Source organism: Triticum aestivum, chromosome 1A (assembly GCF_018294505.1).
Source record: "Triticum aestivum cultivar Chinese Spring chromosome 1A, IWGSC CS RefSeq v2.1, whole genome shotgun sequence".
NCBI classification, from domain to species: Eukaryota; Viridiplantae; Streptophyta; class Magnoliopsida; order Poales; family Poaceae; genus Triticum; species Triticum aestivum.
In genome coordinates this window covers 271833876-271849023 of record NC_057794.1, presented here as the reverse complement: position 1 = coordinate 271849023, position 15148 = coordinate 271833876, and the positions used below count along the sequence as shown (strand labels likewise).

Here is a 15148-nt window from a genome sequence, read left to right as displayed (position 1 = left end):
ATGTCAGGAAAAGTAAGTTTGGATGGGGAAGCGGGATCCTCTACAGGAGGTGGATGCTTGAAAAAAAAAGTATGATCCGATGCATAAAGTTGAAAAAGTTGAAGTGAATAATAGGAATGCATGTGTAGTGAGAGACTATTTTCTACTCTTTGATGAGGCCCACTAGTAGTAGTTTGCACTAGAAAGAAAAATCAATACAGATGCCTCAAACAACTTTTTGTTACTAGTCCATATGTTCGCTTGTATAACTTTAGTAAGTAGGAATAGGAAAGATGTAGCAGTTCTATAGAGAGCCGGTGAGTGATTTTCCCAGAAGATCGTGCAGAACCAGAAACCTCGATTAGCTAATATTGTGCCTTGGAACCACAGAGAGGCAGCTAATATTCTGCCTAGGAACCAAAGAGAGGCGATCATACATCAGTAGTTACCTTCATAGAAGTGACACATACTCCAGGCTCACACAGAAAGCATAAGACAGCTTGAATGTGACATCAAGGACATACTTAATATTTGGCAGATGTTTACATAAAAAGAATTGGTGGCCACCTCAATTCACAAAGTTAAGCTGGCCAGCCATTACAAAATTCAGGACCAGGGCAGATCACAATCGGTGTGATCTCCTAGTTGAGTACGTATACCACTGATCTCTTCCAGATAATAATACAACACAATTTTCCTCCCACATACATAAATGCACGACGCATGTACAGAGACAAACACAAAATGAATGACAATGACTACTGGCTGACCTATCTATCCTCTAAAGAAATCTGAACAGTATGATCGATGCCGCAACTCAAACCGTATGAAAGGGGAAAATATTCAGATGGCGCACACCGACACCATCACGGGCTTTCAACTGGTCTTGTAAAGAAAACATCCAGTCATCATGAATGCCGCGGAGCAACCGTGAAGGCCAAGTCATGAGGCTGCAAAGCAGCTTGAACTATATCCTGCACCGCTTTGTTTCGTCTGCAAACCTCTGATATTTCAGCGAATCTGTCCGTCAAGGAACCAAGACTAGATCCCGATGATGCATCGGATATAATTGTCAAGAATCTTGAGCGTTCTGAATCTGTTAGGGCTTGTGGGGGTATAAGGGCAATGCAATCCCTTGTCCAATTCAACATATTCCCACCAAAAGCTCTGCTAAGGGACAGCAGAACATATGAGACCTGCAAAGTTTCATACAGAAGGGATATAAAGTTCATTCTTCAATCATTTACTGTCAAGAGTAAGCATAACATAGTCTTTAGGGCATATCTTTGCTTAAAGCTCACAGGCAGGATTGTATATAAACAGCAACACTCTTGCTACCAATCAACATACCTCCTCCAAGCGACCAGACGGTAGCGCCCCTGTTAAGGAAGCAATCATTATTCTTGCAAGTGTTGCACCTCGCTGGAGTACAATTGTGTTTATTAGATCCCGGTACTTTTCCCCCTCGGGTGATTTCGCAAGATCAAAGGTGTCAGATAGGAAACACAGTATGGATTTGCAGGCCTCCCTATAACATATCACAAAAAATAAGGTAACAATTAGCCACCACGATATCAGATTGCATCATTAAACAAGGATAACAAGCATATGCAGCTCATGTAACACAATTATGACTCAATTCTAGCATCTGATCTTTATTCTCCCCTGTTTTCAGAAATATAGGGCGTCTTAGGATGTGTGCAGTCAGCCTTTTAGAACTTTAGCCAATAGTTTGTGGAAAACAATATGGATTGACTACAAAAGTATACTCTCTCAATTTTTCAATGATTTCATATTACATTTTATCTATTTATTATAGCATATTGTGATTAGAGTCGTAGTCAAAATCTTGCATTGAGGCTGTATAAAATTAAATATGCCTTATATTTTTTAACAGAAGGATAAGAAACACAATATAGATTGTGGAAGTACTTAATCTTGGAGGCACTACCTATGTTGTATAGTTACACCAGCCATTGCACAATCAACCAATCTTGGAAAAATCTCTGTAGGTACAAATAGATCAGGACAGTAACGAATACATCTTGACGCAAGCAGAAAGCAATCATCAGCTATGTCGGGTCTAGCTGTAAAATCCTGCAATGTAGGGAATGAAATCCACTGAATTAGTTATCGCTTGCTTTATTAATATGTTACCATGAGCGGATCAGCAACACAAGGGGCTAAAGCAGGAATAGTTACTTGAATAGTTCTGAGCAGTTGTATTGTATGATTAAAGAGTGTCTGTATCAGACATGTAAGATAGCTCGCACAAGATGGATCAGACCCAAATATCTACACATAAAATGCTGTCAGAACAATCAAAATACAGCTAAAAATACATCACTAGACTTCTGAAATAGCAAGAACCTTAATAACTTCACTGGATAAGTAAAGGAAGCAAGATTGATTGTGTTGCTGATATAGTGTTTGGATTTCTAGAAGCATTGCACCAATGGTGATTCCCATGGACCTCCCACATGTCCTTACCTACAGCACAGAAAAGATAATAAACATAGTAAGCATGAAAGTTTGGCAAAGAATCCACATGTATATGTTGTGTTAAAGTGATATCATGATTCAGCTAGAAAAATACTTCAATGCTCTCCATAAAAGTGAAAACCGCAAATCTGAAGAGAAAGTAAGGCATGATTTGCAATATCATATTTATCATTTCTTAAACCTGGAAGTGTTACAGTCATACTAATCCCACCAAGGAAGAATCAGAACTCTCAAGAGTGAGACAGTATGTGGAAAAAGATAATTGTTCCGATTATGCCCTTCTGACGGGACTTGTATTCGATCTGAATGTAAATTGCATTCAAACAACAAGCAACATAAATAAACAAAATTAATTAACTTACAGCAAATTTGCAAGATCGGCATAGAGACTCCATGGTCCGTGTATCCCATGCCCGACTGCGCAAAAGAGTTTATTAGTAAAGTAGGGATGGATGAGATCTGCCATATATATGTACAAGTAGAAACTTCTCCCAGAATTCTGTCCGGTGCCCATACTCACTGATCAAAGATAATCTTCAGTGTGGACCAGTATCTATTGACAGCTTCAGCAACTACTTCTGGAAGTTTCACATTGCTGCAACAGTTTGGAGAATTTAATACAAAACCAAAACTTGGATGGGCAAAAAGATAAATGGGAGGTCACCACCTAAAAATGGTCGACAACCGGTCTATGTGAACGGTTAAATGCCGAGCAGGAACTTGTTGAAGAGCACTTTCACCTTGCTGGATTATTTCCTAGTTTTTCAAATAAAAAATTAGCAAGGATCATATCAACAGTTAACTATCAAAGATTGCTGCTCACCTGCAAGCTATTAATTATTGGCATGCAGATTAACTCCAGGGCTCTTCTAGCATGGTCTTGCGGAAGCGTCGTGATAACCACACTGATTTGAGTGGTGAATGAACAAGTAAGGTGACATGTTGAATGCAACCAAAATAGTAATAGTAGCTAAGGGGAATTAATAAGGAACCTTAAGGCTTCAACCAAATGCAACGAGTCCTCTGAAGAAACTTTGTAACCACCAACTCCACTTATTGCAACATGATAGATCTGGAAAAGGCCATCCAATGAACCCGAGAACTTTCCCCTACAGTCTTATCACCAAAAAAAAGGAAATAAAATAACTATAAGCTGTCGACTCTTTATGCCAATAACAGAAATCTACCGTAAAATTCAAACAAGCATGGAAATATAAACAGATACTTCGTAAACTATTCGATGTCGTAATATATATCACAACTTCGTATATGTATATTACATATATGAGGGCAATAAAACAAAACGGAGCACCCTCCCAGCCTTCTCAGTCACGCCGTCTGCACTCTATTGCATCCGATCTGAAATGAACAGCCAAGATCTCTGTGTGGCAGGAGCTGGACAAACGTATGTACAACCAATTTGTATGCTAGACAGTACATCTGAAATTAACAGCCAAGATCTCTGTGTGGCAGGAGCCAAACAAACGTATGTACAACCAATTTGTATGCTAGACAGTACAATTATTGCTTAGCCAAAATTGCCCGTACGCTCTGGTCTCGGCAGCACCCCTGGTGAGCAAGCCTGAGGAAAGCTATTTACCCTGTTGTCATTCTAAGATTTGGAAAAGAACAGAACAACAAAAATATTTTTAGCAAAAAGAGACTATGCTTATGGTTCTTTTCTGGCAAGACCTAGGAATAAAGGCATTTGATCAAAAAAATGGGGGGAAACCTTGCATGGAGCTACAAAAATTGCGCACATCATGACCCGTTAGCACCTGATCATTTTTCACTTTGCCGTTTGCCAGTCTCAACCATAAGCTTTTTACAGTTTTCTCTCCCGCTTTATTAGTATATGTAAAGGGAACCTCTGGCCTTTTCTAAAAAGGACGGACATGTAATATATATGAATTGGTTCTTGCCTCTTAGAAGAAAGATATTTTGTGGAACTTCAATCTTTAGGACTAGAAAAATCTTTGCACTTGATTTCAACGCAAACTTTTCATTTAGTCTAATCTCTTGAAAAAATATGTATGCCTCATGAGTTCCCATGTTTTTCCTACGGTGTAGCACAACTAACAGGAAGAAATGGGTAGGAAACAATAATCAATTTATTCCAGTCAGATAGGTCCATTAAAAAGAAGTGGATAATGAGGTAGTACCTTCACATATATACTTAAATGCCACAGAAGCAGCTGCAGCCGTATCCTCTGATGTACTCATGCCCTTGTTGAGAATATCAACCAAAGGTGGTAGGATGGGCAGTTCAGCTGGGGCAGCATCAATCCATTTTGAAAATGCTCCAATGGTTGAACAAACTGCAAGATTCAAGCGTATTTGAACTCCTGTCGTCGACATAATCAAGCTAGGAAAACTGAATCTCACAAAGTTTCTGCCCAACAACTGTGCCTAAAGAGCCCTAACTTATTATAAACCTAGCATCTGAACCAGACATCACAGGCAGTAAATAGCTACTGTCTACAATGTGATTCCCGAATACTAGTCACAGTATAAGATAAAACAAACACTGAGCTAAGAACAAGGACTTCTGAAATGCCAATTACACAAAACAAACCTGTTTGTAGCAACTGTTCTTGGTGAGGAAACCTTGGAAGCAGTGGCATAACCTTCAAAGGACAGCATGACCACATTATGTTAACCAGACCTCATTAACGATGATTGTAATGTAAAGGCGCAGAAAAAAGTAACCATCCAGCAAAAAGATCTTACAACCCATCAGTTGACAATTTGACACTCAAGATAACAAGATGCCATTCATACCTGCGGTAATATTTCCTTCTCTTCAATCGAAAGCGATTTAGCAATGGCTTGTATACAGAAAAGGGCAGCCTCTAATGGTTGCCAATTCTGGTTCTGTTCGGCACCGCTTCCACATGCCTGAAAATCCAAAAGCATACCGCTTTGGTTACAGAAAACCAAACAAATTTCTTGGTGGGACTGGGAAGCTACAGGACTAATCATCAGCCAAAGATATGCCATCGTACACGAGAAGAGACTAATCTTATAAAATGAATAGACAAAAACTTACGATGGTATATCATACTAAGTACACAACATAAGCACAAACAAGAGGCAGATAAACAACTCAAATTAAGTTATTTGGTACAGTTTGCATAAATTGTAGTGCCTCAAATAAGAATTTAAATTTTATTACTAGCATGAGCAACAAAAGTAGTGATTGTGAAAAGGCCAGACAGGGAGTAGAGCTCAACACATTACACTTCACTGAACTTGCTACAGTATATTCCATAAAAATAATTTAATTCCAACAAAAAGAAACAGATGGATAAGTAGAAACTCACAGGCTAGACCATCAATAAGAACTATGAAACAAATAGTCCAATTTGACAAGTATAGATACTAGCACTGAGCAGTGGCTGGGGAAGAGAATTGTTGAGTGTGCAAACAGACTCGCCTGAATTAACTTCATGAAAAGTATTTTTAGCGTCGAGTCACCTCCAAGGACATCAGTTGCATCAAGTAGCACGTCACTAACCGCTGAAAAATGAATGGTTCTGTAATTATTTGGCAGTTGCATGACATAGATAATATGAACTGCAAGATTAACTCGGTCAAAAAAATCAGGAAGCATACCATATCTAGCATATCTGAAATCCCTCCGATCTTCCTCCGAGAAAGTGTGATAGTCCTCAGGGTATTCAACTCGGGAACTAACCTGATTCAGTATCAAAACAGCATGAGATGAACAGGAAATCCCAACAAACAATATATGTAATGAATGATTAGTCGCACTCCATGTTTTTATTGCATGGCGCATCACAAAAATATGAGCATTATACTAAAAGGACCCCCCCCCCCCCCTCAAACATACCAGAGACACAAGAACTTCAAACGGAGGACGGAATAGTTGCATTCTTCTATTTCTTTCAGCTTCAATCGACACCTCAGATCCACACGATGTATACGAATCCCTACAATTTGTAAGTACTGAATTGGTTGTTTCTCAAGCAAAACCAGTAATGTTTCAAAAAAATACCTCCCAGTTAGATTACGCTTAAGATGGTGCCAGAAATTAAACGTCATGGAGGATATGTCAAATTCTGAATGGGAAGTAACTTCCAGTAGTGCATTCACTATTTGCATGGCATCGCCTGAACCTTCAAAATAAATTGTAAGTGTAATTCTTAAATGGTCAGGATGATTTGGTTCATGTACAGCATGAAAAAACAGATCCATATTTTGATCATCGTCATCATCGATGAAGTGTTACCTGTTGCAATCAAGTCAACGTAGGAATCACCCATGTCTGCAAATAAACGAGCAATAGCTTTTACATCTTCTTCATCCTGGTAATAGAAAAAGAGTTATCAATGACAATGATGAAAAACACATGTGGATACACATTTTACCATGTAACAGTACAAGTGCTTATGTAAATCTAAGTATCCAACACTACACTAATAAATAATCCCTCTGTCCCATAATATAAGAACGTTTTTGACACTACACTAGTGTAAAAAGCATTCTTATATTATGGGACGGAGGGAGTAACAATCAAGGAGAAATCTGCAGATGGAGGAATCCGATGTGCTTGGTTTGAACCCAACTCAATCACACACACAAAAAATTGGTAGCTAAGAAATTGGTGAATGCTTTGGCTAATCTTGGCAAGAAAATAAATTGGGAGTAGATACAGAAGCATGAGCATGCAAAAAAAATTATGACCACTCAAGCCAGAGCAAAAAATTTGGCATGACCAAATATTTGGTATGGTGGATCTGGGCACAAAACAAACACATTGATAGATCATTAATGCAGAGTATGGTAAAGATGTTACATACCTTAGATGAGTCTTTCAGCTGCTCTTTGAGGCCCATAACATGAGGGATGAGAATTTGGATCAGCGGAAACTGTTCAGTGATGCCACAAGAATCTCGAGATACAGTAAAATGTATCAACTCAGAGGTAACTGGCAAGTTAGAGACGAGCGTATTATTAGCAAGCTGCTAACAAAATCCTGAGAACATAGGGTCTATCTTAGGTTTAACTGAATGCAGCCATTCACAATAACTATGGTGGGCTTGGTCAAGCATAGCTTATCCAATAAGCTAGGTTTGGGGACTTCTTTGCTTATAAGATCAGAAGGCCAGCTTACGCGACAAGCTGGAGAAGCTTTTGGAACAATTTTGAGCTTACAAATTTACAAGGACAACGGTGTGAAGAAATATCTCCTTATACAAATCAAGAAAAAATTCACATTTCATAAACATATCTTCGAGCTGGTCCAATGAAACTCATCCATCATCAAGCGCCAGAGATAGGGGGACCCATCAGGACCATAAATTAGTTGACCCTAGCAATGTCGATAGATAGTAGTGTCTGCAGTGAAGCAGCAGCAGAGCAGCATGTGAACCAAGATCTTGGCAACAACAGAAAGCATGTAGCCTCTGATCTAGACAATGATCAATGGGTGCAAAAGATGCACGACCATGTTCATATCCAACTGCTAATTGCAATCCTTAATCTTGATTGCACGGGCCAATTGGGAAAATGTAAGAAAGTGTCGCATTCAGGGGGGGCTGGCTTTTCCGTTTGGCTGGTTTTTAGAGGTCAGTAAATCTTGAGCTAGAAAATAAACATCTTGTTACTCAAAGAAGTTGCAGTTGAAACTTGATGTATCCAATCTACACTCTGCTGAGCTCCGCAGCTTCCACGATGAGCCAGCGGGCTTGATTAGGGCTTGGTAGCTCCACCGATGTGAGCGCACAGAGGTGGTGGTGCATAGCCTGGAGAAAGAGGGGGGAGAGTTGGAGGGGAAGCCTGCAAGAGGTCAGGGTTCGTGATGGTGTGGCTAAGTGAAAATGTCTGCAAGGAAGACACATTGTCCATCCTCATCTCTGTCAGCACCGCACTGCAGCAAAGATCACTGGCATTCAGACCCATAGTAGTATTGCAAAACAGCACCTATCTGAAACTAGCAACAATACTCGCCAAAGTTTCATTGACCTCTAGAGACCAGCACCAAAAATTAGTTTTTAGTGAAACTTGTCAAAACCTACACAAGCTCTCATCCAGCTCTGGAGACCTACACCAGAAATCTGTTTGTATGAAGAAACTTGTTGAAACCTAGTTAAGTGTTAATTGATTTTGCTTGTAACCAGAAACATGCGCTTGGCTTTGACTGGAACTTGTTGTAATATGGAGCCCCAAATTTGTACAAAACCACATCCCAATTCCATATGTGTTCCCTGGAAACTCACAGATTTTTAGTGACTTTGAGCAAAGATCCATAATTGATTTGCATCCTTCCTTTGAACTTGATTATCCATAAATTTAACATCACAAATAGCAAGAATTAACCAATACTATTGTCATTTGTCATGCATAGAAAAAACATGCCTAGAGCAGATGGTCGAAAAATTAACCAAACTCAATGTGTCAACTTTTCTATGTTGGTAGCAACTGAATAAGGTGAACAGTGGTACATCACTGTGGTAGCAAGAGCATAGCAGTAAGTGATTGACTGAGGTGACAGATGAAGAAAAAATGAGAAACTGGCAAGAGATGAACTAAAATATGACAGGAACTATGTGCGCTAGCAAACAATACCATTTACAGCTGCCTCCAGAAATTGATCTGTGTTCAACGAAGAGAGTGCCGTATGGACCAAAGGATGTGAAGCAAGGGTAGCTGCGGTAATTCTGAGAAAAAATAAAAGAGAACTTCCATAAATTCATTAGACCATTACTGTTTGGCAGCAGTAGTATAGAAAGAATACAAAATATTAGATGTACCACAACAGTTAGATTCTCAAGGAATAAAGTATTACTATATCAAAATCGCAGAAGCAGCATACCCATGACAGAAACGAAGCCAAGAAGCAAAACCCTCCAAAACCTGCGAAAGGAAGAACCAGTATTAACTACCAAAATACTCCCACTCCCCTCATTGCATAACTATGTCTCGGAATTTCATATATGTAGTTCTGGTCTCTGGGTTCAGATAAGCATATTGAAGCATTAATATGGATAAAATGTCTGCCTGGCTGAAAAGAGATCCGTCTGAACTCTGAAGTTACAAGTGAGACTGCTCCCAGACTATCGGGAAAGGCGTGTACGGTGTAACAATCTAAGCTAGTTTGTAACACAATGAGAATATGTGCAAACATCAAAACTACTTTTGCTAGTACGTGGCAAGTGGATAGCACATTATAAACCAACCTTCTAATCGAACCCCTTATCTTAGTACAAGGGGCCATAACATAACCAGTGAAAAGAACTGCAACTAAAAAATACCTCTCAAGTATAGTACTTCCAAATGTACGTCATAATGGCCAAAAGAAAGGGAAGTAGCCCAGAGGACTCAGTTATGGAAGGATTTTGCGTATGCATGCAAGATATGAAACAACAGATAATGGGAATATTGGGTTTACTATTCAACTGTTCTGTATAGCTCAATTGAACGCTATTGGTTCTCATTGCCTTCTGTACCTGTTGAGTTATTTTAGCAAATGCTTTACCTAAAGCGCTACTTTTTTCAGTGGCTTTCCTTTTCTGCTTGGGGCAGGTGCGGGTGTGGACTTACTTATCACACCTATGAAGCAGGTTTCCTTAGCTACTTTAGCATGTAATGAGTTTGATTGTGCCATATGAAGCTATCTTTACGAGGAAGAAACTAACCTGTTCTTTTAGCTCGTCAAAACCCAAGCAAGCAGTCAATAGACTAAGAGCAACATTAGCTGATGAACAAAGGTCGTTCTCAAACTGATTGCGCCTTTCAGGACGAGCAGCTATTTTATAACTAGAAGTTTCCTGTCAAGATAGCATACAAATAGGTTACAATTTCACCAAGAAAAAGTATAATATACATTGAATGTGATATACAACAAGTCCTTCATTGATTATATTAGGACAATCTGGACACTTATTCATTGAGTGTGATAGTTCTGGACCATAAGATTTTGAGCATATGATGTACATCACTCTACTGAACTCGACACTACGCTATGGAAAACATATGGTTAAAATAATACCGTTGTATGATTTAAAACAAATCTGGTTCAAGATTTGGAAGCTCTAGGAAAATCATCAATGGTATCTATGAGTGTGATTCATCGATGATCTACTTTTTTATTGAAAATAGAAACATGACCATTGACAACCACCGACTACTAAGAGAAAACTTCTGCAAATGGTAAAGAGAGAAAAACAAAGTTTGTTGCTTCACCAACTTACCTTCTTTTCACAGAAATGAGAAGAAGCCAAAAATGCCCAATTTACATGGCATGCAATCATATGTTCAGCTTATTTGACTCAAGACTAACAGATTATTAAGTGCTTAAAAGAAGGCATGAAACTTCAATTTGCAAGGCATACAATCATATGTTCAGCTTATTTGACTCAAAATTAACAGATTATTAAGTGCTTAAAAGAATGCATGAAAGTTAATATGATATTGTAAAATGACCTAACAAATTACAAATGAAACTTCAGCTACGAATAGCTTTTATCCCTTTTCCTCTATATAAACAGAGGATATGAGGACTAATATTATTTGAGAGTCTGAGACTATGATAGGCAACCAAATGAAGCTAAATTTGTTATGTACCTGTGGCAAGATAATAAGCAGTTCAAGGAAACTTGGAATGAACTCTTGTTGAGATTTCATTTCATCGCCTAGCCAGTTCACGATGCCACCACCTCCCCAGTCCTCCACAGGTACATGCACAGCCAGAGCAGCAATTGCAATACAAATCTGAACATGGTAGAACAAGTGTTGTTGTCATTAGAATTTTGTCAGTATAAAATATGCTTGCTTAATTCAATCATCTACCTGTGTTCTAACTTTTGGTGGTCCTTTGTTAAATTTCTTTAGCAATCCCTGCAGATGGAAAACAGTTAAACAAAAAAGGGACAACGCCCTTAGCAAGATCGACTGGAGCTTATAATTAGGGGAAGAGGTCCACTTGTCAACCCTCAACTTACCACTTAGTTTAAGACTCAACCCTCAACTCAAAAACCGGTTACTCCACAACCACTACCATTCAAAACACACCCTTCACTCCATTTCACTGGTTTTTACCATTGGTTTGACCTGGTTTAGCTCCCGTAGACGCCAGCTCAATGTGTGATGTAGCGAGGATAGATATGGTCCCATCTGTCTCTCATGTGACTGAGCATTTTATCGAGCAGTTGGCGTGCAAGGTCTAAAGCTGCCGACAATGGTTAGCTGCGTCATCCGACCGCAGCGATCCAGGTGATCAGCTGACGCAGCGGTGCAGGTCTTCGTCGTCGACACGCGTGGAAACCCACACTGTGCTCGCCGCAAAGCACGCAGGGTGCGCGTCCAGGCCGAGCATCACGACGAGTGCATGCTCAGCCAACGAGTTCCTCCGCCTGCGCGTGCTCGTGGAGCGGGAGACGGCGCCTCCATGGTGTAGGCTAGGGGAGGCTCAGGGCCACGTAGGGGCATTGCCAGCGACGTCGCTGGCGGCAGCAGAGATAAACGGTGAGCATGAGGATGGCCACGGTGGTGCCTGCGGCGACAAGGACCTATGCGCAGAGGCCGAGCATAGGGGTGCGCCATAGCCAGGTGCTAATGAAGCCGACAGCAGCTGCTTGGGCTGCTGCCCATGGATGTGAATGTAGTGCAACTTCGATGCCCATGCCTCATTGATGCCCACGGATGTGGGCGCTGGTCGCTGCACATCGTCGTCTTGCTCACATCGGTTCAGCGACACGAGCAGTAGCTCGTTGTGGTCGCCCTGTACGCTGAGTACTCTCTGACGTCCTGTACGATGCAATTCCCTTATCGGCCGGTGCATTTGGCCGCTAGAAACAAGCAGGTACAAGCTAGCTAAGCTAAGCAAATAGGCTGGTGAATTGATTCTTTAGAGATAAACACGTGCGCAACACAAGCAAGCTGCCCTAAGCAGCTTAATTGACACCGGGAAGGCCGCGAGGCAGCTACTTGCATGTTCATGGAGGCACACAAGCGGTGGGGAGCGACGAGCCGGGCAGCAGAGACAACATGGGCGAGTAGAGGGAGCATAGGGTTTGAGCGAGCAATTGGGGCACGATAGGAAGGGGAGTGCTCGAGCGCACAAAACGTGCTTGAGACTATGTCACGATGGAGATGTGTAAATGGGTATACTATAACATGTGGGACCAGACACTTTTTTAAGTAGTCAAGGTGACGTGGCAAACGTTGACGAGGCAGTCAAGTTGGTGAAAACCAGTCTACTCAGCGAAAACCAGATTGAGGCAAGTGTAGGGTTGAGCTTAGAACTGTTTGGCAAGTTGGAGGTGTGAAGTAATCGGTTTTGAAGTTGAGGGTTGATCCTTAAACAAAGTGGTATGTTGAGGGTTGAAAAGTGGACTTAGAATTGATAGTAGTGCAAACCAGAGTTACACAAATTATACTCTTTACTCTTATATTGAAAAACTTGAAAAGCTGATGCTTACATATAGAGAGTCTTGCAATGGTCGAAAAGCTTCTGACGGTAACTCCTCAAAATCCCTTTGCACCTAAAATGCAAGCATATTCAAGATAAATCATTAAGAGTTACACTAATTAACAAGTTTCTAGATAGTACTCCCTCCGTCCGGAAATACTTGTCATCAAAATGGATAAAAGAAGATGTATCAAGACATATTTTAGTTCTAGATACATTCTTTTTTATCCATTTTGATGACAAGAATTTTGGGACGGAGGAAGTAAGAAATAGCATAATGCATCTATGTATGCATGTTTCACCTTGCTTCTGAGAGTCTGAGAACAAAACATGAGAGTCTCTAAATTGCTGCTTTCGTCATGAAGTAAGCTGTCAGCTACCTGCATAATGAGAACAGAATGATTGGATGCCTTCGGGATAACCACCAACCACAAAATAAACAAGATGGCCCAGTGTAAAATAAAATACTTTGCACCATAATTAAAAACTGCCTCCAAATCTGAAATAAAACCCTGCATTTGCTAGGAAGACACTCTGTGTATACAATAAGAAAAACATAGTGACATGGTACAATGAAAATGAATTTTAGAGCGCATCAAACTTTTCATGGAATTTTCCTCAACTGATAAATACCACGGCAGTGAGTAGAAAAGATTGGATAGCCAGTCCCACAGCTAAAAATGCAACTTAAACTAACAGCAAAAACTGAACTTGCCCACATTCCCAGGGTTTACACATTCAACTTGCAGCAAAGTTCAGCACAGAACTAGAATTCAATCCTGCGTCATCTAAAGCAGTTCATATTCTAGCCACTGGCTAAAACCAAGCCTGATCTGCTCTACGTTTTCAAAACTCTAGTCTTGACACTACAATGAATACTAAAGCAGCTCTACATTAGCTGTCACACCCACAGGCCCAAATTGAAATCCAATAAAACGATCAGACACTGGAGAAGCAGAAGAAAAGCACGCTTCAGACAAAACAAATCTCAATACATCGCCTCCAACCACCACTCTAGAGCAATCACACAGCTGAACCACTCCAATATCTCGGAAATTCTGCGCCAGCCGGGCCAAATCCATACAAACACGCCCACATCCCACCCTCACCACACCGAATTCACCGCCTGAATATCTCTGTAGGCAAACGAACACGATTGGGGGACATGAATCGAATCGAGCCGGGGAGGAAGCCCGCGCGCACCTGCCACGCGTCGAGCGTGTGCTGAAACTTCTGCAGCCAGCGGTCGGCAGCGGCGCGGATGGTGTCGTCGGGGTGGTGGTACAGCGCCGCGAGCGCCTCCTTCACCGTCGCCGTGGCCTGCGCCTCCATGCCGGCGCCGAACCCTACCGCCTCCTCGACTGTGCCGCCGCTGGCGCGCTGCCGTGAGTAACCCTCGACGGTGGACGATTTCCGCGGCGTACTGGATCTGCAGCCGGCGATTCGGGGCGGGTAGGGTTTTTGGAGGAGGAGAAGAAATTTGAAACGGAGAAGGAGAGAGGGGCCTGCGCGAGTGTGCGGGATTCGATTCGATGGACGGGGGAGGGAGGGGCAGACGCGAGACGAGAGACAATTGTTTGAGATTTTCTTTTCTTTTCCGTTTTTGTTTCTGCGCCGATGACAATTGTTGTGAGCTGTACCTGTCTCCGTGCGCGTGTGATCTGATGACATTAATTAATTATTTTTAATTGATAGGGTGGCTCCCTGGTATGATATCCTTTGGAAAAAGGAAGGAAATGACTTTCTTGGCGACGCTTGCTGGCCGCTCGATCAAACTCGATCTAAAGGACCATGTGTAGCTTCCCCGACCACCACCTCCGCTCCCTCCTTAATCCACACAATCATGATGGTTCATCCCTTCCCTTATTCATTCATTCCCGAGCAGCTCTCGCCGGTGAGGTGATGGCCGGCACCAACTCCATGCCTATCTCCTTTGCGCACGGATGCTTTGCTGCCCTTTGGGCACGCACGTCACATCTCCTTCTTACCCATCCACTGTTTCTCTGCACCGGCGAGTCGTGATACGGCAAGGCCGCGACGATGCGAAGATGGTCGGCGGCGATGCGGGCGGAGTAGGCGGCCACGGATGCTGCGACCGGTGGCCATGGTTGTTGGGATAGACATGTTGTGCTACATGTGTCGACAGCGACCAGCAACAACTGGTGCTGCAACCAGCAACTGTTGATGGTGGAGACGGTGACCTCCGGTGCTGCAATCGGTGAAAAGCTGCAA

General features: G+C 41.7%; 1 protein-coding gene across 2 annotated transcripts; it reads right to left on the bottom strand.

Moving 5' to 3' along the window:
- Positions 1 to 484: 484 nt before the first annotated feature.
- On the bottom strand, positions 485 to 14513 carry LOC780662 (transportin MOS14). 2 transcript variants are annotated; one of them, XM_044468804.1, is made up of 27 exons: positions 14120 to 14513; positions 13219 to 13296; positions 12927 to 12989; positions 11296 to 11343; positions 11071 to 11217; positions 10143 to 10274; positions 9320 to 9360; positions 9073 to 9164; positions 7305 to 7432; positions 6734 to 6809; positions 6500 to 6614; positions 6335 to 6434; positions 6097 to 6178; positions 5918 to 6000; positions 5263 to 5379; positions 5057 to 5108; positions 4644 to 4799; positions 3474 to 3597; positions 3305 to 3386; positions 3149 to 3237; positions 3002 to 3076; positions 2844 to 2898; positions 2350 to 2469; positions 2182 to 2274; positions 1931 to 2076; positions 1330 to 1507; positions 485 to 1175 (listed from the first exon to the last, which is right to left on the bottom strand). In XM_044468804.1, the coding sequence occupies exons 1-27, from the start codon at positions 14246 to 14248 to the stop codon at positions 888 to 890; spliced, it is 2889 nt and encodes a 962-aa protein (XP_044324739.1). In that variant the 5' UTR covers positions 14249 to 14513; the 3' UTR covers positions 485 to 887. The 2 variants fall into 2 exon arrangements, with proteins under 2 accessions (XP_044324739.1, XP_044324731.1); XM_044468796.1 differs by having other exon boundaries at positions 6500 to 6620; positions 14120 to 14512.
- Positions 14514 to 15148: the final 635 nt, after the last annotated feature.